This window comes from Prunus dulcis, chromosome 6 (assembly GCF_902201215.1).
Source record: "Prunus dulcis chromosome 6, ALMONDv2, whole genome shotgun sequence".
Lineage (NCBI taxonomy): Eukaryota > Viridiplantae > Streptophyta > Magnoliopsida > Rosales > Rosaceae > Prunus > Prunus dulcis.
The window spans coordinates 7,070,671-7,095,625 of record NC_047655.1 but is presented as its reverse complement, the minus strand read 5'-3'; the positions used below and the strand labels follow the sequence as shown (position 1 = coordinate 7,095,625).

Here is a 24,955-nt window from a genome sequence, read left to right as displayed (position 1 = left end):
AGAGAGAGACAGAGAGAGAGAGAGGTCTTTCATATGAATGATATGACCCATTATTAGTTGTCTGTTTCTGAATAATCCTTGCTTGTCAAAAACCATAGCCTAAACCCTACATATTCACTATAGCTCCACTTGATTTATGAGATTCCCTGGTAAATTATTAAGCGCATCTGATTCACTATATGCTATGTTTATGTGGTGCATCAAATCCACCCGCAATATAATGTACCGAGTCCTGTGTTCAACATCTAGGGTTTAGTAGGGTTTCGATATTCGCACACCACATCAACATGCCACGTGGTGTATTACGTAGATATATAATATGCTTATTCCCTGATATTATAGTAAGCTGAGATTATGCACACACGAGAATGGATTTATCATCCACAGTTTTGGTTTGGTGTATTGCGTATACATATAATATGCTTATTCCCTGATATTATAGTAGACCGAGAGAACGGATTTATCATCCACAGTTTTGGTGAGAATATCAAGGGAATGGATTCAGATACTACACAGTATGAGCTTCATGAACTTGACATGATGAAAACAAGAAAAACTAGAGGTTGAAGAACCTGCTAATCACTTTCCACACAGAAGCCAAAGAATCAACTCATGGCAGAAAACACAATAGAGAAAACGGTTCACGGTTCTGTTTTTCATTCAGATGCTCAACAAACATTTGCTAAATACGTGTACAAGGGCCGGATGTAGTGTAAGTTATAACACACTTTCTCACCACATTGTGACAATTCAAAAACCCGCAAATACCGAGACAAATTTTGCAACTTGAAAACCAAAATTGGAAAGCCAAACCCATCTTGCCTCCTTCTGGCCATGGGAGGCTGTGTTCCAGTATTCCAGAAAAGTTCGTTTGAGACTTATTTCGGTCACAATTTACCTCCCTTGCAGATCAGATAGCAAGGCCAAGGGCAGGCTGTGTTTCAGTCTTCCAGAAAAGTTCCTTTGAGACTTGTTTTTGTCACGATTTAACCCCCTTGCAGATCAGATAGCAAGTCCAAAGAGAAAGAAAAGGAAAGGAACAAAACCTAAGTTTTCTACTGTACAATAAACAAAGCCAACCTAAACAGTCTAGTCACTATGGGTTATGCTACTATCATCCTTCGTCCCATTAGATTCTTCTCGCAAACTCTTGCGCTTGCACCAACATGAATACTGAGGTATCGACCCATCATCTCCAATAACCCAAGTATGCTCCGCAACAGCCTCTAATGTCAACCTCATGTTTGGGTCTGCACAAGATATAATTCGATAATCATGAAAGGTACCATGGAAAAAATTGTAGGGAAAAAGGACACAGAGAAGAAAAAGGGTGACAGACTTGCAGACAAGAAAAGAAGCCCTTATTGTAAATCAAAATACTTAATGTCACCAACCTTTGCAAAGAAGCCCTTCTAGTAAATTTTTCAACTGTGGGGTCATATCATCTGGAAGTACTAAAGGGTTATTAACAATCTGCGAAGAGAAAATTCCAATAAGATATGTTATAGGTACACCATAAATACCAGGCTTAAAGTATGACATAAGTAATGGTTTTCAGCAGCAATACTGGTGATTTCTGTACCTTATCATATGTATCCTGCAGTGTGTCTCCAAGGAACGGGTATTGTCCCAATACCAGACAGTACAAAGTAACCCCTACTGCCCATGTGTCAGCAGCTCTACCACGATAGGTTAGCCCTGTTGATCAGAAGAAAATAAATGTACCGTACTTATTTCCTGTGTAGCTAAACCATATAGTATATATGTTGGGGCAATAATCTGAACTTTATTCAAATCCAATCCTCAAAATCTTCTTAAACTGGATTCATTATACAGAAAAAGTCGGCCTTTATATGAATCAATAATTATAATATATGCAATCACATACATATGAATAATTAGCCTTCTAACAACCAAAAAATACAATAAAACTACATATATTTGCTTATGAAATAACACAGAACAAACACCTATTTATATGCTTGGACCCAAATGTAACTTGGGAAAGCTGGAACATCAACCACTAGGATGTGCCCTAGGGAATAAAAATTAGATGGGGTGTGTACTGAAAATTCAGATTCGTATCAAATTGGGATATTTTGTTATTATGGAATGAACTCATTTGCAGAATCCTATTCAATATTAATGTGTCAAATTCAGACTCCTAATCAAGTTTGATGTGTCAACTCAGACTCTTATTCAAGTCCAGATTTGAATCTAGTAGACACACATCGAGCTATACACCAAATCTGGCCCATTTATATCTCACAGCACAGCAAATAGATTTTTTCAATATGCTAGTTTTTTTTTTGGCTGACTGCAGCTCACACCGTATGGATTGAATCCAGGAACTTCCACCTGTGTTCTTAAGTAGGAGGATGTTCCCTTAGGTCCAAAGGCCAATGGAAAATCTACTAGCACATTTTTCCATCTTGCAAAGAAAATAGAACATATCTTATCAAACAGAAAGAAAATCTAACCTAAACAACATTCAGGTGCAGTGAAAACAGGAGTCCCCGGGGATCGGCGCAGCTCGTCATTTTCATCCTGCAGATGAAGCCAATACAACACATTATTTGTAACTGAAAACTAAAACTATTAATGCACCGAAAAACATTTAAACAAAAGTCAGAAAGAACTAAAGCGATATAAGAAGAAAAGTAACTTATTGCTCTGAAGGTGGTACAAATTTCAGCAGTTAGATTACCTCAAAAACCTGGCTGACGCTAAAATCCCCTATCTTCACTGTACCATTACGACTAACCAACAGATTATCAGGTTTGATATCACCGTGCACTATGTTCTGTTTTCAAAGGAAACACAAGAAAATCACCACAGTGATAATGGAAACCAATCAGTGTACGTTAAAGGAAGCTAGATTGCATATAAAGGGAAACAGCTGTAGTGCCCCATGGACTATGGGTGGTCCTGTTTTCTGAGATATATTCCAAACTGTTGTTATGCATTTACAAACAAGTGGACATCAATCTTAACAATCAACGGATCTTAAAATAAATAATAAATGGTTTTCATGATCAAATAGCACAATGCACACCAACTACCTAAAATAAATATGCTCTAAAGCAGATATAAATAATAAAAAATCTTCGTAGAGCAGGTACTAAATTCAATTCTCATCGTGCAAACAAAGGTGAGTTGGCTTGATTGCATTGGTTATAGAAGCAGCTCAAGCCAAATAGAAAGCACATTACAACTCATCAATCATATGCACATTTTAGATGGGGATTATATTTGAGTTCTCCTAGACACAGAACATTACTATTTCATATCTACACTAGAGAACTAATCATTCGCAGAAAAATTTAAATCAAAATCGTTTCTTCATGTGTAACAAGTGCATGTGTTGATCAATACAATGTATGGCCAGCCCGATCATAAGGACCAAAGTGATTTCCTTTACAAAATGTATCCCCATCAAAAGCAAAGAAAACAATACAGAAGTAATGAGAGAGTTCAGCCAAGCATACTAAACCAAACTTTAAAGATCATACATGAGCATGCAGGTACATCAGCCCAGAAACTATATCCCGCAAGTACTTTCTTGCAGTACATTCTCCTATGCCGCCTGGTGGACCAGAACCCTCACAGACCCATTTGCCTTCAACATATTCAAGAACTGAAACAAGAAAAGGAAAAGAAAAAGAAAAACTTGCAGTCAAGCATGGCCAAACCAAATGGTACTTGAAAATATTCAACACTAAAGCATCAAGATTTATTTATTATTAAAATTAGTCGATAGTTCCTGGACAATTTTTTTTTTCAACCAAAAATATAATCCTTTTCCTTTTCAGTTATATATGTCCCTTTATCTAATAGACTTTGTAAAGTTATGTCTCCTTTAATGACTCACATGCTTATTTATATGCGCTGATTGTATCAATTTGAAAAAGTACCAATAACACCATTGTAATTGTCTACCTAGTAAACACAATAATCAAAACGTCATCCTTCCACTCAAAGTAATAAACAGTAGTATCACGTCATTCTTTTTCTTTGTATCTTTTTTTCTTCTCAAACTTTAAAATAGCATAACATTCATTGATTTTCCCATAAAACTTGATACTTTTGAAAATAATTTATAGAGATTTATCAGACAGGATCCATGAAGAATATAAAATTAAATATGAAGACAAATAAGGATAGTGTACCTGTACTGTATGCATGGAACATATACACTATCCTGATGTGAAAAAACGAATTATGTTGCATCAGGATGATCTCAGGCAATTTGTAATTGAATTTTGTTTTCTAGATAATTATATACTTATCACGTGTCTAATTTGATAAATCTCAACAAATGTTTTCCGAAAGATAGAAATATTATGAAAGTCAAACACATGGAATGAAAGTATTAACTCTTCAAGATTCGGAAGAAAAAAATGAAGAGAAAGAAGAAGACATGAAAGTGGTGTCCTTTAATTCTGGTAAGAGGATCATATTTTTTCACTTGTAAGCGTGTTTGATTGGGCTCTCCTTTGAATTTCCCTTTCTCTATTTGGGATAAGTTTGAAAAGACATCATGATTGCAGAATCAAGCAAATAAGTTTAAAATGTGTAGAGAGAGAGAGAGAGAGAGAGAGAGAGAGAGAGAGAGAGATAAATACCCATGTAGAAATGATCTATGTCTGGGTCATCAATCACCTCAATGAGATTAACTATGTTAGGATGGTGCAACATTTTCATAATATGAACCTGTACGGTAAAGGAATATATATATTAGTGAACATTCATCTAATAGAGCGGGAAAAAAGGAAGTTGATATGCCTAAGTAATCTGCCATAAATATGAAAGGGGAAAAAGAAAGTATAACAAGCAGTAGGGTCTGGTAAAGTGGAATATGAAGCCTGGTTGGACCACTATAACAAAAAAGTATAATGCAGAACCAGGAGATACAAGAGGTCTATTCTCAAGATGTTGCTCGCCTGAATAAACGGATATGATACCGAAAAATAAAGGGCAAAATCCACTAGAAAGGATAATACAACGACAAGGCAACTGATCAAGAGTTTCCATCCAGGAAATGAATACTCACACACACTCACAAAGAAAGAAAACACATACCTCACGAAGAACATCTGTCATAGCTGTCTCTGAAGGTGCAACTCGGAGCTTTAATAAATGAGACTTATGAAAGGCCTGCAAAAATTCAACTCATGTAACCTTTAAAAATAATAATGAACAAACTCATACAGTAACACAACCAAACCTCCACCATAAACATACCAAGAAAACACTGAAGATTATACCATCCTTTATCCAAATAAATTAGAGTTACAAAGATATCATAAATCAGAAGTGATTTACATAAAGTGTATTGCAATTTCCTTGGAGCAGGAAGATCACTTTTCATGACTAGAGTTCTCTCTTTCATCCAAACCACTGAAGCCACTAATTTAACACAAAGAAAAACTACCTTAATTGCATAATGCTGTCCATCTACAAGGCTTCGATACAGAACCTGTAGCACATGCAAGACAAGAAAAGTAATGAAACATTTCCAGTAAGCAGTAAAAAACAGAAGAAAAAAAAACATCCGTATTTCACCCGGAAAATAAAGAGTTCAGTGATAAAATTACCACTTTTCCATAGCTGCCTGCACCAATTTTACACTCACGAACATACTCATTGACCATCTTATTCCCATTTTCATCCTGAAAGCGCATGCAAAAAAGTATAACTGGTATGAGAAATGAATTTCAAGGTGGAAAATGCAATTGGCTTCCCCCACCCGCACTCCCCGAAAAAATGAATTTCAAAGTGGAAATGAATACATAACTCGTCTTCAAATTAATTGCATTAAAAACCTAGCACTAAAGTTTACCATTAATGACAGTATAAAATTCACAATACCGAACTCCCAGAAATCATCACTGGCAGAATGCTCACTTATTTAGTAATAAAAAACGAGGTCAGATCTTGCAACTCCATGCCAACCATATCATATGTCATACAAGTGTGCTGAATGTGTGATGCAAATTTTGGGTGGCTTACTAGACAAATAAAAATTGATGGCTTCCATCATAAATATTAACCAAGCAATACTCAATTCAATGACTACTACACACTGTACTAAAACCTATAAGATAACACAACTAAACACTTCAGAACAAAAAGAAATAAATTATTTTACCTTGTACCCTACAAAATAAAAATGAAAAATTTACCTCTGTGCGAATGCATTTGTGGGTTTCCTTCACAGGGACCTGCCTACAAATCATTCCAATCTGTTCCCTGAAGTGTAAAATCTCTTCAGAACGATTGCCGCAGATTTGTGGCTCACTTTCATCAGCATGAGTAGTTCTTGTAACCTCACCATTATATGAACCATCATCCTCATCTTCTATATCTTCATCCAACAACAGCTCCTGGGAAAGGTGATTATTAAAGCCGTAATTGGGCCTTGTTTTCCGTTTGGGTTTTCTAATGAAACCAAAGCAACTGCAGCAGCCCATCATTTTCGCAAGTGAGCAACTCTTAAGGAACATTAGAAACTCAATATTTCTAGTAGTTACTATAACTCCCAAAAACAAACCAAATGTAACCTGCAAAATAACATACCAAATAATTTCAAAAATTATAAATTTCACAACACATGCATAATATATATGCAAACACACACACAAATACGTGCATATGTAAAGTTACTTGAACAAATTAGCCTGACAAACTTCATCTAAAACACAAAACAAGAATTCCAGAAAGAAAGGTCCTGCTTTAACCATCAAGCCGTTTCTGCATATATATACTAAGCAAAAGCCAAACCATTCTGCTAGAATTTCTTATTAATTTTTTTCTTTCTAATATGTACATTCAAATTTCTTCATGTTAAACTAAATAATAATTCAGAACACAGGAAAGTCTAACATTATCAACTACAATTTTACAACTGGGGTTTTGGCAGCGGATGCAAACCTGAGTTTACAGAGGGAGAGGAGAGGGCTTCAAGCCCAATTGAGCTCTGCTATTCAAGTGGATGCCACTCAGCCAAATGAAATAAACAGCTCGCAATATTGAAGCCATCACGATTCAAACCCAGCATCGCGATGACTCCAGTTTATATATAACCACTAATGCAGGCTGTAACCCACACCGCCCCAACCAACGATACGTTGACCCTGTCCTGAAATACGTACACAAACACAGAGAATTTTAATAAACTAACAAAAAAATTAAACAATTTAACAAAATAGCACTCCCAATTAAAAATATATATAAACATAGCTAAAATTTACAAAAGGACAGCTTTGCGTGGAACTCTCAGACCACATCAAGAACCTACGACAACGACGTAGCTTTTTTAAATAAATAAAAACCAATTTGCACCAATTATATTTTAAACACAAATCTGGATGCCGTACCTCAAATTCAAGGAGAAGGAGACGTGATTTCAAAATCCCAATCTTTCCCACACCACAACAAACCCATTTTGAAGAATCAAAATTTGAATTTTTTTTCTTTAAAAAAAACCCTAATTTGGACTCAAGGATGGTGCGATTGCAACATTCATAATGAATTAAAAACCGAGCCCCCGAGATTGTGAGATGGCGAATACCTGAGAAGGAGAGGAGTCCGAAACGGAAGCCCTCGAACGGTGCAATCGGGAGAATTTAATCCCAGGGTTGGGAGAAGGGATTTGAAAGAAACCTGAGGGTAGGGGAGCAAATTGGGAAATTTATTTGGTATGAAAGTTGGGTTAATTGGGGAATGTGCATATATAGCAGGGGCAAAAGCGGAAAAAGAAAAGTGAATTTGCGGGAAAAGCGCTTCCGAAGAAGCAGTGGGGTTTTTGGGGAGGTTAGCCAGATAAAAATGGTTGCTTTGCTTGTCGTTCATTTGTGGGAAGCAGAAAATGGAATGGTAGGTGGGTAGGCGTGTGACCGTTTTATGTCATTTCATTTGGGGTGAGGTGTTGGGATTGGGAAGTTTGGAAAGTACACTTCTTTGACAAACGACAATCGACCCAAAAAAAGAAAACTCCTTTTTTAAGAAAAAAGAGTTTATGGGATGTCATGTTACAATTTCACTCAAATCATTGATTTAGATTATGTATATTAATTCATCTCATTCGATTTTCATCTATGTCAATTTTTATGCCATTTCAAGGATCATGTTAGATATGAGAAAAAATTGTATGAGACGTGACGTAGATTATATAGTAACTCAACCTCATGAGATTTTTAGAGCCTTAGGCTTGATGTTACTAATGCAAATGTTATTATATGGACAAATGGTATTCATGGACATGGTTGATATTTCAAGGATCTAGAATAATATTAATAAATAAATACACATGTTATAACATGAATATATTTATAACACCACACAACAGTGTACATATCTCATCGAAAAGTTGCCCCAAATTTATACTCTCATTTTCTCTTTCACTCTCCCTACTTTTTCTCACTATTTTGCAGTAACTTCCTCGTAAATACATCTATAATGCATAGCATGTGTGGAGGAGATTCCTAATTTTTATAAGAGATATTTAGTGATATACTCATTTCTAGCACTAATATTATAAATAAACCCTACACAATTGAATTCCTATAAACAAACCCAAAAAAAAACTCAAAAAATGATAGCTAGCCTTATTGAATTTAATATTGATTATTAAATTACTTTGATGCCCTATTGAGTGTTTTGGGTATTTTTATGAGATTTTGGGGTTGAGCTTGTTTTAAGAAATTGATGGCAGTTTTGTAATTTATAAGAAGTTAAAAGCTTTTTTGTTATATTGTAAATGGGCTTTGGGTGTATTTCTAAAGTCCATTTTATATAAGGTATTTTTATAATTTGGGCCCCCATATTGAGTATAATAGTGAATCTCCCTTTTTATAAAGGGAATAATTATTAGTGCTCCATCCATTAACTTACTACCCAAATTGATGGTATGAGACAATGCATTAGGGGAGCACGAATAATGCTCCCATAAAAGAAAGTTATTAAAAATTAAATAAAATATGAGAGGTAAGCATATTTTCGTGCTCCCATAAAAGAAAGTTATTAAAAATTAAATAAAATATGAGAGGTAAGCATATTTTGCTAATTTTCAAGTGATGGCATTTAGATTGAAAAAAATACCATCACAAGGCTGATTGTGCAAGAAAATTGACCGACACTTTCAATTTTTATGGACCAACTGGCACCTAAGGTTGTCGAGGCAGTTTCGTAAATCCAGACTCGATAGTAGATGGAACATATGACATATATATAATGAGTTAATTTAATATATATTTTTAATGATAGGTGTATTCATTAGATTAATCAAACGACTAGGATTTAAGGATTGAGATTAATCCTAGCTGACAGGATCCGACCAAATTTCCGCTTTGGAATTCGAGCCAAGTTTTGTGCGTGTCCAACACCTGGCGAATGTCGGGCACAAAAGATCTTTTTACCCTTCTCGTTTCAAATTCTTTTTATACTTTCCCTTAGACTTCTGCCGAAAATCCGGCAGAGTCTCCCCTGTATTTTGGCCAACCCAAAAATTTTCCACATGTTAAATAAGCAAATTAATTCGCCCAACAGCCAGAATACATCCAAACACCAGTTCAGGGTTTCCCACTAATATTGGATATCAGAGCCTTTTCTAAAAGTTCACAAGGTTTCAAGAATTTTTCTGCAAAACTCTACCTTACTTGGTGACGCGGAAGCTATGAATGGCCCGGTGGTGGATCCTGCGCACTTCTACGGCCTGGGGGCGAAAAACAGGTTGAAAATGTGAGTGGACCAAACATAAGATTCTTGAAAACAGTTTACAATCCTAATAACCCCCATAGTAAAAATAACTTGATAATTAAAGCTAAAGTTTACCTGTGTTTAATATAAAGTATTCCTCTAAAGACATATATATATATATATATATCAGTATGTACAGTCCTCACTGTCAGTATGTATATAGATTCGTAAAGCTGAACAATTATATAAAGAGATAAAACATGCACGTATATTGAGAAAACTGATATAAGATGATTGAAAACAATAGTTGCATAAAAGTGCTCAAATTACTTTAAAACTGCCACCTAAGTGTACCCTTGAAAATTCGTCAATTCCCCTGGCAGGTCTTGGGCGTCACGCAGTCTATCCGAGCACAAACTGGCGAAATCAGGGGACTATGATCAGCCTGATCCGCCGACAGGTCTCGATGACACCAAGTCGACTCGAGCCGCTCTGGCAAGATATAGGGGACCGTAGTCAGCCTGATCTGCAATCCTGACAGGTCTCGGGACACCAAGTCTGCCGAGCCGCAAATCCTGACACTTACGGTCCGAGCGTCCCCGTAACTCGTGAGGCAAAGTCAAGTGCACTGACGTAACTGAAATCGGACCGGATGTCCGTAGACATCGGTCCAACTTTGGGTAATCACCAAAAATAAATGGGTACATGGTGGTCTAATTAGAAAATCTGATAACTCTCTGAAATCTGATAATTTAACTGTAGTCTCAATGCTACTGCTATTTCGTTATATAAAGCTCAAGGTCTGCTGCTAATATAACCTCAAATATATATATAACTCACAATATTTAACAGTATAAAACATGCTCTAAGACATGCAAGAATACTTATTCAAGATCAAATAATGAAATTTTCTTATATAAACTTATTTATAAAAACTTATTTATATAAAATCAATATAAAATTATTTACGTAAACTCATTTATATAATCATTTATATAACTTGTTTATATAAAATCCTTTATGAAAGAAAGTCCACTCACAGTTGGTCCGAGCTAGCTGGACCCTTCGAAGGTCCCTCCTGTAGGTCGACTGGACCTCTGGTGCCTGATTATCCATGAATAATAAATTAATAAATTAATAAATTGCTGAATACAAAGAATTTAAATTAAACACCCTGCCCCGGCTCATAGAAATACGTGCGCTCGTTTTAAAGTTACTCTTATGCCCACATTAGTTTTTTAGATAGTTAGAACGGTCTTAAGAGACCCGAAGCCTCACTAAGTGATAAGCTGCCAGATCGGCCGATCCGGGACCCCGTGGGTCCACGGTCTTCGATGGCCAATCTGGGCTTCTCTGAAGGTTCCTTACAAAGAAAGAACCATGTTCAGCGAATTTGGTCCGAAACTGATGGTCGGATTGGCCAAAATCGCATTATCGCTTTAAATTCAAACCCTAGCCCCAGGGTTCGCGATTTCGGAGTATCCGGGACTCCGATTCACAATCCGTCGAATCCTACACGATCCTGAAATCATGTAGACCGACATATCCAAAATTCAGTGCGATCCGACGATTTCACGACACTGCACCCAAGGATCGCCCGATATGGAAAATCCGTTCGGGGCTCAAATGAACTCCGAATCGAGATCCGCGAAATCCTACGCGCTCGTGACAACACGAGGATTACAAAACTGCACAGAAACACTTCACCACCCTCGCCCACGATCTGCCTCACGCGCGGGCAGATTCGGGTGTCCAAAGCGATTTTTGGCTGCCGGAAAATCTTGAAATCAAGACTCCAAACTCCTATCCTAGGTAAAACACCTCATTTGGAGTCACTTTTATTCTTGGATATACCCCAAAAAGTGACCAGAAACAGTAGATCACGGCAGCCGAAGTTTCGGCCAAATTTCAAGTGGAAAATCGAACGTCTTAGAGCTAAAATCGATCGAAACCCATACATCCATCAGCTAGAACACGAAAAATAGCTGAGAAACCATACCTTACTTGATCGATTTGGTGAATAATTGAAGGAGAAAAACGAGCTGGAAGTTTAAACTGGAAATCCGGCAAAAATGGCGTTTTCCGGCAAGGTCCGGCCAGGGCAAGGGCGGCGGCTAGTCAAGAAATGACGGCGGTCGAGTGGTGGTTCGTTTGGTACCAACGGCGGAGATCGGCTCCAAGTGTGGTGGCTGTGGAGTTGTGAAAAGCAAGCGGAGGTCGGCTGGCGCGGGCTGATCGGGAGGAGAGAGAGAGAGGAGAGAGAAATGAGGAGAGAGAAGGGAGGAAGGGATCAAAATCTGACTTTTTGACCAAATTATCATTTTGCCATTCGCGGTATTTTGATAGTATTTTCTTCGTTACAACTCTGATTCTGGTCTACTCCGTGTCTACGGACTCGTCTCGCCGTGCTCTATGCAATGGCGCAAACGAAATTTCCAAATTCTTTCCGATCAAAAAGTCAATTTTTCCCCTATTAAAATATGCGAGGGCAAACTTGTCTTTTTGCTAGAAGATATTAATCCTACTTTTTAGATATTTTATTTCTTTTTAGATATTTTGTTTTAGGTTATTACACTAGCCGCCATTAATATCGTTCACTCTTTATTTGCAAGTCACACACTCACAAGTATCTGAAGGATGCACGTTGCATTCATCACACATAAAGTTACATTTTTCACATACATACACTTGCATATGTGCAACTTACATAAATGCCAACGCAACAGTTAGTTAACTCTCAACTAAATCATTCATGGCACTTTGTTAATCTTTGAAAAGACACTTAACACGTTGCTTGTTGACTATTCCTAATTTACATTATTATGTACGCCACCTGTAAATCTTAATTTAAATGGTACGAAAATAGTGGAGTGAGAAATCTCTATATAATAAGATGTACAAAATTAGAAAAGGAGCATAAGGAGAACACTACATATATAAAAGTTTCTTGGAATAATGAAATCATTGATGAACCCAAATCAATTAGTTTAGATACATCAAGTCCAATGCTAAACCTTAATAATATAGAATCATGACCTAACCCTAATGCCGCTTCATATACGACAAGTCCTCGGAAAAACAAAAAACAAAAAACTTCAAGAACTACCAGTCGTTTAGTTTATTTGGAATAGTTCGTAATACCAAACAAATTACTTTGACAATGGCATTTTAATTCGAGTGGGCCCAGGGTTGCCCTGCCCAATTACTTTGACAATTTGTGGGTTAGGATAAACCGTAACAAAATGGGCCCACTCAATAATCTAAGACTATTTCTTTTCTGTTCCACTTGATAGGTAAATTTCGCTATCAAATTGATGAGGACAGCGAAAAAGGTAACTGAACAGATTTGGATAACATATTTTTTTAAACAAAAATAACTATCAGTGAGGTGTAAAATGAAAAATAATTAGCCACAGTCTAAGTGGTTAGCATTTCAATTTTGACAAATTTATTCATGCATTCTGGTTCGGTTTGCAATCAAGTCCATAACATAAGTTTCGTTCGACGTGTTAATATGTAACCGCTATTATGAAGACACTTTTTTTTTCCTTCTCCAAAATTCGTAATCAAATAAAAAATCGTCTATTCTTCTTAACATTATTAGAGCATCTGTAATGGGGGAAGTGTAAATTCAGAGGTACAAAAACACTTTTATATCTCCTTTACACCTCTGGGAGATGCAAATGTCATTTTTATTCCAATGAATTAGATGCAAATTCAAAAATGTAAACCGATTTTCTTGTATTAATTCGTTTTTTGTGTTAAAAAATTTTATGTTAATTTTGTGTGTGTTAGGTTTAATTATTTTTAAAAAAAAACAATTCAACCTAAAAATTAAAAATTCTAAGATATAATTTCATTCAATATGATGTAAATAAAATTAATTTGAACCGTCGACTTTGATATGAATTTATTCTTCACCATTGATCAGTGAAGTTGTTAGTTTCATATTTCAATTTGAATGAAATCTGCCCATACATTAGGATAAATTATAGAATAGTACGGTATCACCATGTCACCTCGTGATATTCCCATTCAAAATTTGTCACGTATTACATTATTATAAAAATAAATAAAACTATTTATACAGCTAGATTTAAAAATCTATTTTTACATTTTCAAGTTAAAAAATTAAAGAATTGAAAAAAGGAGCAACCCTAATTAACAACCACCTTTCTCGCGCCCTCCACCATTACTGACTACCATGGACGTCGCTCATATTTGTTTATTCCCCTATTTCATATTTCTTCACCTCAATTTATCAATACAACCTTAAACATGAAAGGATGCTTGAGAATCTAGCAGACCTAATAATTGCACATAGGCCTCTCTCAATTTAGGGTTCAACGAAATATATTGAGGATTTGGAAGGAGGTGGGTTTATGGTTTCTAGGGATCTGTTGAACCCTTCATAGTCTTGCAAGGCCAAGAACAAACAATTTCGAAGGTCAAGAAGTCTAAAATCTTCTGATATATTTCCATGGCAGGCAGTTGGGGTAGGGCGTTGTCGTTCAGGGAGGTGATTCCTTGGGCTTATTATTTTTATTTATTTAAAGTTTTCTAATTTTAAAGATAAAAATAAGGGTTAAATTTAGCTTGTAAAAACTTAGACAAGTGACAAATTTTGAATGAAAGTATCACGAGCTGACGTGGTGATACCATATCATTCTATAATTGCTCATACATTAGAGAATTGTTGGAGAAGAACTTTGTACATTTGCATCATTTTAATAACTTCCCCATTTTAATAAATCTCAACCACGCCATGGGCCCACCATTTTAATAACTTCCCCATATTTTAGGCAGCTTTACTCTCTTTTCTATTTTGGCTTTTTTGTGGAACTCATTAGATGTACATTTGCATCTTTTTTCCCATCTCACGGCTGTGATGTAAATTTACAGCCATATACATCTCCCCATTATAAGACATTATGACAACTAAATGTATATATTTGACATACACCTCTATATAAACTTTACCACTGTGAATGCTCTTAGAGTCGTAGGACTTGATTTCTTCTTAACAGATGTTCAATTAGGCCATATTCAATATTATTATTTTTTAATATGTAGTCTTTTCATAAGAATACACGAGAACGACAACTAGGATATGTGAATAAAAATGTATATAGTTGTGAGTATGTATATGTATAATAGACAAATTATACATTTATTTTTAAAGTTACAAAATTTTCGTATTATGAGAAATATACATAAACAAAAATATTTTTAAAAAATACATACATATATAATATGCGAATTTACTAACTATGTTATAAATATCCATTCATTATTTTGCTCTAATATGGAGGAATGAATTTTCTTTTGAGTCATGAGCCATGAAGGGAACAAGATGAGGTTCACAAACTTGCACCTACCTACCTTTCCAAATTCCCATCTACCACAAAATTATAAAAGAAAAAAAGAAAACCCTCCCCCCCACACCTACTCGTCTATTGGAACAAAATACACATTGATAAGCTATCCTTTTGCCAATATTTGCACAATGCCAAATCGTCAGACATGCTGAGCAAATGATGCATTGCCAGATACTTTTACAACTTGTTTTTAAAAACTATATATATATTTGTGATGTGTTACCACCAATTTGTAATGTCTTGCCCCTTTGCCATATCTTAGTCTTCTTTGAGACATTTTATCAAACTGTTTGCCCCCATTCAACATAAAATATCATGAAAACTTGGCATCTTCATAGGTGAGATTGAAATTATTATGATTCATGAATTTTTCAGTGTTTATTAATTTTAAATATAGAAGAAATAAAATTTTTTTATGTAGGTTTCACATTAAAATTAATAATTTAATATACCAAAAAAAAAAAAAAGAATTAAATTGAATATAGGGGAAGTAGTCGATCTAATACACATTCATTTTCCTATGTATTCCTGAGTTTTCCCATCCATCCACCTCCATTCTAAATAAGTAACTTAATGAAATCAATTGTGTGACTCGAAGATACATAATCACCTTAAGTCAATTAGATAGTTATACTTTATAAGGAAGCTACGTATTCTTCCTAAGATCAAGCCCTTTATTTGACTTTTAGTCCAAGATAAGATCCTAGCTAATGAGTAGAAGTGCATTAGCAACATGATGTGAGTGTGAGTGTTTGTTGTTCCTCACGAGTTCCATTTTGCTGAAATATGGGCTTGAAATATGTGAGTGTGAGTGGGTTTTGCCCTCGTTGGGCCTTATAAGTTGCCCATGTATTATAACCATGGCCTGAATCTGGGCTTGCCTAAATTGATTTCTTCCATTCCCTCCTTATTGAGTCTGCTTAAGAAGAATGAGGCCGGGGCTTGTCGGCCCCTGGTGTACCAGATTTTTCTTGTGCCGAAGATAGCAATGGAATTGTTCGTGCCAAATTTGAAAAATAAATGGTGTTTTTGTGGGCAAAATGGTGTTGGCAGTAGGTCAAAACTGAGGGCTGCTTTTTCAATATTCAAATTATAGGAGGAAGTGAATCTTGTGGTACAATATTTTCCTTTTCATAACATGGGTCAAATTGGCACAATTTCATATTTATTGAATACCTAACTGGCAAAAATGGTATTTTCCAATGCATAATTGATAACCCTCGCATCCTTTTGAATATTGAGTGATGTTATTTTCACTCCCATTAAATTCTGAAAAAATGGAACCATCATATTTCCATCCACTATTATTTCTAAAATACTCTAAACATATCAATTAAACCAATTTACTCATAACCACTATTCTCATTCTCCCACCCCTCAAAACTTGAGGTTGGGTAATATTGCGCATATTGAGAAAGTATGATGAAAGATTTAATATGAGCTACTTGGTTATTGGCATGTTCTTTTCATTGACATACAACACTTCTAAAAGACTTCAGAAGTTCTCCCCCTTCTACGAAACAGCCTTCTGGTGCTCAGGAGCTCTTGAATCACTTTGGGTTCGTTTGGTACACCGTATTAGACTCTGGATATGAATAAATAGTCCATGTCAGGTGTTTGGTGTCATATTGTATTATTTAATCAGCTGACTATTTTATATGGATTGGGCTTTTAATACTCTCCTTACCTGACTAACTAATATAATCCACACATTCCGATTTAGATAATACACACTTAATTATACGCTAAAAAGAAAACACGCTTTGTTCTTGGCACGAAGCCATCTTTGTTTCATGGCATGAAGCCCCCTTTCTCTTACCTCAAGCATGTGGCACGAATCCCTAATTGATATTTTCTCTCTTATTTGCTCAAAATTCTTTCTTTGTCTGGCACGAAGGCCACTGCAATTGTGCAATTTCTACAGACTGAATGTTCTTGTTCATTGTTGATTGAAAGAATTTGTTTTTTGGTGGTTGCTATATGGCATCTTCTTTATTCAAGATCCAGGTTTTATTGGTATGCTTACTATTCGCTTGCAAGATGATAACTTCATTAAATAGCGTTAACAATTTGAATAAGTGTTACAAGTTTATGATCTTTTTAGTTTCTTTGATGGATCTGTGTGTCCTCAAGCATTGTACACTGTACTGTTCACTTCAGATTGATAAATATTAGAAATTACGAAAGTTCATCTTCTTCATTCTTGCAATTTCTTGCTTTTGTTATCAGCATGTACCTCTTTTTTTGTGCTTTTTTCTCAAATTTTTTTTTTTCAAAGAATTTTCAATTTCCAAGCGCTTTCTTTTTGTTTTGAAAACCCATTATTGAGTAATTGCAATTAGTGTTTCAATTAATCTGATAATTTAAAAAGATGAGCTATTATGCCATGAAGGAATTCTCAAATTTTGTTGTATGATATGTTATGTGTGATGCGATGTGTTGTTGATGATTTTCATCGAATACAGATAAAGGATTTGTTTTCTATGTCCACAGGTTATTCAAGGAGATGTGCCAAAGACTGAGCCATATGAATACTGCGAAAAAAAAAAAATCGTGTCAAATTTCAATTTTTATTAAAATTATTAAAGAATTTTTTTTAATAATAGTCTGATTCGATGTTATTTGACAAAGCACCAAACACAGTATAACTTAATCAGACGATTTATTCGGAATAGCACCAAACGCCTTATAATATTATGGATAAATAGTCAATACTGTATGGAATAAATTAATACTATTCGTTAGAAATTAGTCAGTACAGTTCGATGTACCAAACGAGCCTATGATATTTTTCTAATGTGGAATCTTGAGTCCTAATAGATCTCATCCGTTAGTGAATTTAGATGGATGTATGATGTGTTTACTAATTAGGAATTGAATTCCACATATGGAGGATTCCTGCGTTTACTTCACGTCAAGGAATTAAAAAGTAAGTGGGGTCTACAAAAAATTAGGAAGGAATTTGATTTTTGGATGAGAGGTGGTATTCTAATTCATGGAGAACTAACCCATTAATAGTTCATCTTTTTTACCCATTATATCCTCACACAATTTTAAAATTTTAAAATTTGTCAATCTACTTTAACATAACAATGAAAATATTTTAGTAATTAGTTCACTCCTACCCCAATTCCATATAATTTAGTAAACAACTTCAATAGAAATCTAGAATCTAACGCCCCTTAATTCATATGGGTTAGTAAACAACTTTAATAGGAATTCGGAATCTAATTCTCATCAATCCAACTCCTCATCAATTCAATTCATCTTCAATTCAATTCCTCCTAATCCAATTACGGATTAATAAACATGTCAGTAATGTATAAAAGCTGCTGAAAGGTTCATTTGCAAATTACTAAGGGAATGATAAAAGATAAAAAAGTATAATAGTGTTATAAATGCATATGTTATGGATGGTACTCACAATAATATCTCTCATTTGAAGCGAAGGGTGGAGTAATTTTTGTATGTTTCGAGTACATCAGTTGGTTGGTGTACAAACATCCAATACACATGAGACATGTGAAAATATTCTCCAATACACGTAGAACATAAAAATAAAAAAATTTCCACATGTCCCATGGATGGTACACTAGCTCGGAACATACAAAAATCATGTTAAACCCAACGTGACACTTTTAGCATCTAGAAAAATAAAAAAGCCTCACTCCAACCGAAATATTAAATCCTACGTGACATAACATTTATCTCTCATGTTGTTATATTTTGACTCAATTTACCTCTTAAATCTACTTTTCGTATTTGTGTATTAACAAGGTGTCACCATGATGGATTGCACATTTATTGGTTGTGTTCATGGTTGTAGTTGTTGCTTCTTTTCTTTTTGTTAATTTTTTTTTTGGGTCTTAATTACTTTATTGTCCTTTGAAAAATAATTTTGCAGTCGAAAGTCATTTTGACTCAGTTCATCGAATAAATCAACCTTTGGTGTTCCATTTTATTTCATATTGTTGTTGAGGCCTAAAAAATCTAAGGCCGGACCTAAATATATTTCTAGCCCACTACGACACCTAACTTGGGAAGAAACCCGACTTGGGCATGCAAGAGTTAGTTATATGCGTTTGCACACGTGTCACGCCAAGCAAATAAGTAGCACGCTACGCTACAAACTTAAGTGGGCTCACGCCACACGAATGCCTGGGGCTTGTTGACCGGGTCGTGTTATGAATGGTTACGAGTATTCATAAGGCCCATTGATGGTCCAAGAAGTTGAAGTTTTGGGCTGCTTGGGAGCACCAAAACTCAAGCATATTCCTTGAGCCCAAACATATGGGTAAGCATGAGAGAGATAACATAATTGCCCATCACCACAAGAAAAGGCCCAAACATCTTAGAAAATATCCAATAGCCATAGCCCACAACACTTGGAAATATCCCACATCAGTCAAAATATCCAGCACCTTGTCAAAACGAAGGCAAACCCACGTGAACACAAGTTGCTTCTAGCACCTTGTCAAAACCAAGGCAAACCCATATGCACAGGTTGCTGGAAGTAAATCACCTTTTGAGCAGCACTCTTACCCATTCTTTCCTCTGCAAGTTTTGGTGAGAAAACAAGAAGGAAAAGTGAGTGGCGCCTCACCCACATGGAGAAGTCCAGCTGGGTGAAGGTCTTGGAACACCAAAAAGCTTTGTGCCTGCATGCTCAGGCTGGGAAAGTTCAGTAAATAAGATGGAATGGAAGAAAGTGAAGGAAAATGGGAGAGAGTGGCTTGATAAAATTGAGTGTTCCAGCACCTATAAAAGAATGCACCTTCCACCTTTCAATTGGATGCTCTGTTCTTTCATCTTCTTCCGCTCTTTACCATAAACACATCCAGAGAGAGCAAGCATCACCTCTCACATCTGGAACCCTTCGATTTCAAGCCATGTTCTTCCATGGCTTCCTTTTTTCTCTTATGTCAAGCCACCCAGGAGCCTAACGAAGCTTTCATCAAGCTGCTAGAAATCTGCTAAAGCCACCTGTGCTTCCATCTTCTTCCTATCTTTCCCATAAACACATCCAGAGAGAGCAAGCATCACCTCTCACCTCTGGAACCCTTCAATTTCAAGCCATGTTCTTCCATTGCTTCCCTTTTTCTCTTCTGTCAAGCCACTCAAGAGCTTGAAACTTTCGTTAAGCTGTCGAAAACTTGCTTAAGCCACTCATTCCTCTTCCTTCATTCTTTCCTCTCTTCCTTCAACAAATCCTCTTAAAACCCTTTTCCCTCTTACTTCGAGCCTCTGTTTCTCATAGGAAACCCAAGCCTTTTCTCTCTCATGCTAAACTCATGAATACTCAGCTTCTGTGCCACAAGCTTCTCATGCCAAGCCATAATATTTATCTGTAAGCAATTGTTGGTTTTGTTGGTGAAGGAAGCCAAGATGTTTCCTAAGGCTCCACGAACCTTTTGAAGTATTCTTGGGGTCTGATTCTCGAACTCAGACACAAGGGGCAATTTCACCCATTTGCTCTTTACGGCAGTCTAGGCCCATCTGTAGCTGCCGGAACGAAAAAGCCCTTACAATTGTCAAGTCTGTTAAATAGGACCCACAAATACCACGTCCAAACTTTGAATAGAAAATTTAAAAGACTCAATAATAAAGTGTAAAGTGCAACACAAAAAGTCGATTTAAGAGGTAGATTGAGCCAAAATACCCTTCGATAGAAAGGATGGAGACCTAAGGGACATTCGAACCTTTAGGCCTTTAAGTTTTTAGGAACAATAGTCACATAACTTGTACTCGAGTCACATTTTGGTCATTTTATTATTATTAAAGAATTGCAATTTCATTCAAACTAAAAATCTGCTTACAAATAGTAGAGAAAATAGGATGCAAAAAGCAAAGTGTCTCGTTAAAACCTTACCGTAAAAACTCCGATGAAAAAAATTCGATCAAGAAAAAAGAGTAACACAACATCCAACCATTACAAAAAACAATTAAAAAAAACATTTGCACTACTCATATCCTCTAGATCAAGTGCCAACAACAGCACATTCTGGTCATTGAATTTACAAAATGTGTGTTATAATTCCGTTAGGACCAGTGGTAACGAAAATTGAGTTGACTAGCAGTCTACACCACCTAAAAACCTCCTAACAACAAATTTGTGTTTTTTGTTTTGTTTTAATGTTTGGAATTTTGGATCCGTAGAATCCCAATGAGGTCATCCTGATTCACAATTTTATATTCCTTTATATAATAATAAAAATGGCAAAAAGTGGAGCCTATGAGGAAACGAGTGTGTTCAATCGCTTGACGACTCCTCTCTCTCCCTCTTCCGTCTCCAAGACTAAGCGCTCTGTTCTATCGTTGGCCCCAAGTAGTCTGTGAGGCTTTGAGCACACCATGGCCTTCGTCGGCGTGCTTGCTTTACAGGGGTCTTTCAACGAACACATAGCAGGCAACCCCTTTTCCTCTCTCTCTCTCTCTCTCTCTCTCTCTCTCTCTCTCTCTCTCTCTTGTGGGATATGTATTTCTATATTGTTCCAAATGTTAACTGGAATTTTGTGTCTGTGGTTGTCTGTTGTAGCGCTGAGAAGGCTTGGGGTGAAAGGCGTGGAGATAAGGAAACCAGAGCAGCTTGAAACCGTGGCTTCCCTTATTATCCCTGGAGGAGAGAGCACCACCATGGCTAAGCTCGCTGAGTACCACAATCTGGTCTCTCTCTATCTCCCTCTATCTCTCTGCGCTTTTGTTGATTTATTAGTGCTTTTTTGCTTTGTTTCTTGTTGGTTTAATATGAAAATGACTTCTATAGAACTTCAGTAAAAAATGGTATAGTTTTGTTTTTGAGTGGTGTAATTTGTATATTTTTGTTGGGAGATTCGGTTAAATGTGGATTAGAGAAAAGGTGGTCTTTACTATAAACCATGTTTGAACTATTTTGGCTTGCTTCTTTGTGCAAGCGAAAGGAAAACAAAGAAATATACTATAGCCTTTTTTGAATTTGATTAACAAGCAATGAACTTGGCTAAATGTACCCACCAATTTTTATTTTCTATTTCTGAAAAAAAGGAATTTTGCTAATTTTTTGCATATGCTCTACTTGTTTATATTCTCTAATGTATTTTGACTTGCCAAATTTAGGAATTCTGACATTTTCTTCAGTGTCATATTTGATTGTGACGTATTTAGTTTATTGACAGTTTCCTGCTTTGCGTGAGTTTGTCAAAATGGGGAAGCCTGTTTGGGGAACCTGTGCAGGGCTTATCTTCTTAGCAAACAAAGCTACAGGTTCATTTTCTTTCTATCTTTTTCTTTTATGAATCCTTAAGTTATTGGTATTTCATTTTTAATTTTTCTTCATCAATAGAATTAAAGCAGCAATATTTTTTTTTTTGAGTATTGAGTTGAGTGGCATGTGTTTTCAGGACAGAAAATAGGAGGACAGGAACTTATTGGAGGCCTAGATTGCACTGTCCACAGGAACTTCTTTGGCAGTCAGGTAATGCGCTGACTTCTGTATTCTCAACTTAAACAGGCTTATCAAAATAGATAAGCCATAAGCAGAAAAAAATGAGACACCCGTTGCATTGGTAAGTATGTCCGTATTTAACATGGTAAATAGTCCTAAAGTTCTTGAATTTGGAATGTTCATAAAAGAAGAGCTGTACAGGGCACGTAGTATGAAGTTTGAATGGTTTGATTGTGTTTGCAGTTCATTTCTGTTACCTGAAGTGTCATCTGTCTACTATTTATTTCTATACTTAGTTTATTGGAATGGTGGATGTTGTTATTCTAGATTTCTAATGTCACATTCGTGTTATCTTGAAAGTTTTCCACACTATATTTAGCGAATTCCATTGGACCTGTTAATTGAAAGCTTTATTAGATTATGATGCAATATAAACTGTCTGAAATAAACTAATTTCATAAATCACATCACTATGTCTTGTGTAAAGAAAAACATCACTTTTTTAAATCTAACAAGTGAAGTGCTTGTTGTTTTACTAGCTTACTAGCACAGAAACATTTAAAAAAGAAAGGAAAAAAAAAAAAGCATAAAAACTTTATAAATTTGTGTAAGCTGTAATTTGTACTTCAGAGGGTTAATTATCAGGAAGAAGATCATGGAGCTAATGGAATACGAATTTGACCCTACATGATTATAACTCAGGTTTTAATGTTAAAGAAAGGAATAGAAAAGAAAAAAAGGGCTGTTAGGAACTGTGGATTATTAGGGAACTATCTGTTGTAAATTGTAATATGTCAGTTTATTTGATGTTGGGGTTCTTGAGTTGTCTGTCTGTTATTAATTTTGTTTTTCTAAAATAAATTACAGATTCGAAGCTTTGAGGCAGAACTTGCAATACCAGAGCTTGCCGCTAAGGAAGGTGGTCCTGAAGTATTTCGTGGAGTTTTCATCCGTGCTCCTGCTATCCTTGACGTAGGGCCAGAAGTTAAAGTGCTGGCTGATTATCTTGTCCCGTCTAATGAGGCGTTGGATTCAAATTCTGCTGTTGAAGCACAAGAGGTTTGTGGTTCTTTCTTCTGTCTGTATAAATTTTTACTGGCTATAATGCTATATAATCTGTCTGTAGTCAAGGACTTGTTGGTTTCTTTTAGATCGGCAGCTTTATTTGCTTCTTCAAAGACCATATTTCCTTGCAAACCATAAATCATCGAATTATGTAAGAGATGGTAAATTCAACCAGCTTTGCTCAGTAGATTTGGCAATTCTATTTTTGTGGATAGGGTAGATAATATTAGAACGTAATTCGTTAAAAAGGTAATTAGTTTGGACGTTTATGATAGTGAAGCAAATGATGGTCAAAAGTACAATTTGATATATGAGAACCAGTCAATTTCTGGTCTGGTCTTAAATTTATGCCTATGATTAAAAGCTGTTGAATACAATCAGACTGATACTTTGATGTGTTCATGAGGATGGGACTATTTTAGCAATGCTCATCTGCAATTAGTTACCTGGCAATATGCAGTTTATTGCTATGAAAAACTATAGCACCATTCATCGACTATGATTTACCAGTGGTGACGGTGATGTACCACTGGAATATATTAGTTATGTTTCACCTTCTTTTGTTGCTTTTTTCTTATTAGCTTTGTATATTTCAGGAGAATACTGGGTCTGAGAAGAAAGTGATTGTAGCAGTTAGACAAAGGAATCTGTTGGCGACTGCCTTCCATCCTGAACTGACAGCAGACACTCGATGGTAATTACGTATATTCTGTTGGAGTGGATCTAATTTCTTCTAAATTAGACACGAGGTTCTAAATATTTGTTTGCGCAGGCATAGTTACTTCTTGAAGATGGCAACTGAAACTGGAGAAGAGGCCTCCAGTAGCATTGTTGCTGTTGGAGCAGATCTGAATCTTGACCAACAACCAAAGATTGACCTCCCTATATTTCAATAGTGCCAGTGAGATAAAGATTGACCTCCCTATATTTCAATAGTGCCAGTGAGATAACTGAGATAAGGCGTGTTTCCTGCATTTTTGAAATTATTTACTTTTACCAGTCGGTTTTTTCCTTTACTGATGTTCATGTATGACATCTGTTAAAGGTTTTTGATCGTCAACAAGTATTCTTTCTGGTAATTGGTTTAGTTTTAAGGCAGATAACCAGTTCTGCGTTTCAGACAGTGTATATAAATTATAAAGTTGAATAGACAGTTTCAATGAAGTCGAAATGAAATCAATGCTTTGGATAGATGTGTAGAACGTACCAGCACGACACTTGACACATCGCGTGAAGAGAGATAGGAACAAGGGGTGCATTGGGCCACGCCCTGCAACCAGGCCAGTCAGGGCATATGCTCTTCTAACTTAATAATTCTGTTTCCAATCCTTAGTTTGCTTCTTCTGATCTTCTTTTTATCGTGATCCCCAATTCCTCCTCTTCTAAAATCCTT

The 24,955-nt window shown here is 35.9% G+C and overlaps 2 protein-coding genes across 3 annotated transcripts; one reads left to right on the top strand and one right to left on the bottom strand.

Annotated features, from left to right (window-relative positions):
- Positions 1–628: 628 nt before the first annotated feature.
- Positions 629–7,779, bottom strand: LOC117631098 (serine/threonine-protein kinase GRIK1). Of its 2 annotated transcripts, none has more exons than XM_034364048.1 (13): positions 7,574–7,779; positions 6,934–7,141; positions 6,186–6,563; positions 5,598–5,672; positions 5,435–5,479; positions 5,083–5,157; positions 4,626–4,713; positions 3,513–3,637; positions 2,708–2,803; positions 2,481–2,547; positions 1,583–1,698; positions 1,395–1,473; positions 629–1,250 (listed from the first exon to the last, which is right to left on the bottom strand). In XM_034364048.1, exons 3-13 carry the CDS (start codon positions 6,504–6,506, stop codon positions 1,090–1,092), a joined length of 1,248 nt encoding a protein of 415 aa, XP_034219939.1. In that variant the 5' UTR covers positions 6,507–6,563; positions 6,934–7,141; positions 7,574–7,779; the 3' UTR covers positions 629–1,089. The 2 variants fall into 2 exon arrangements, with proteins under 2 accessions (XP_034219939.1, XP_034219938.1); XM_034364047.1 differs by lacking the exon at positions 7,574–7,779 and adding an exon at positions 7,380–7,532.
- Positions 7,780–21,301: 13,522 nt separating this feature from the next.
- LOC117633208 (probable pyridoxal 5'-phosphate synthase subunit PDX2) lies at positions 21,302–24,742 on the top strand. The gene is made up of 7 exons (XM_034366921.1): positions 21,302–21,483; positions 21,613–21,740; positions 22,229–22,316; positions 22,454–22,527; positions 23,365–23,556; positions 24,159–24,256; positions 24,335–24,742. Exons 1-7 carry the CDS (start codon positions 21,429–21,431, stop codon positions 24,456–24,458), a joined length of 759 nt encoding a protein of 252 aa, XP_034222812.1. The 5' UTR covers positions 21,302–21,428; the 3' UTR covers positions 24,459–24,742.
- The last annotated feature ends 213 nt before the right edge of the window (positions 24,743–24,955 follow it).

Excerpts from the sequence above, each read along its gene's own strand:
- LOC117631098 (XM_034364048.1), bottom strand. The coding sequence starts at position 6,506 with ATGTTCCTTAAGAGTTGCTCACTTGCGAAAATGATGGGCTGCTGCAGT. Across the intron at positions 5,673-6,185 it reads ACAAATGCATTCGCACAGAG|GATGAAAATGGGAATAAGAT; the intron begins GTAAATTTTTCA and ends ATGCGCTTTCAG. Across the intron at positions 5,158-5,434 it reads GACAGCATTATGCAATTAAG|GCCTTTCATAAGTCTCATTT; the intron begins GTAGTTTTTCTT and ends GAATTTTTGCAG.
- LOC117633208 (XM_034366921.1), top strand. The coding sequence starts at position 21,429 with ATGGCCTTCGTCGGCGTGCTTGCTTTACAGGGGTCTTTCAACGAACAC. Across the intron at positions 21,484-21,612 it reads TTTCAACGAACACATAGCAG|CGCTGAGAAGGCTTGGGGTG; the intron begins GCAACCCCTTTT and ends TGTCTGTTGTAG. Across the intron at positions 24,257-24,334 it reads CTGACAGCAGACACTCGATG|GCATAGTTACTTCTTGAAGA; the intron begins GTAATTACGTAT and ends TTGTTTGCGCAG.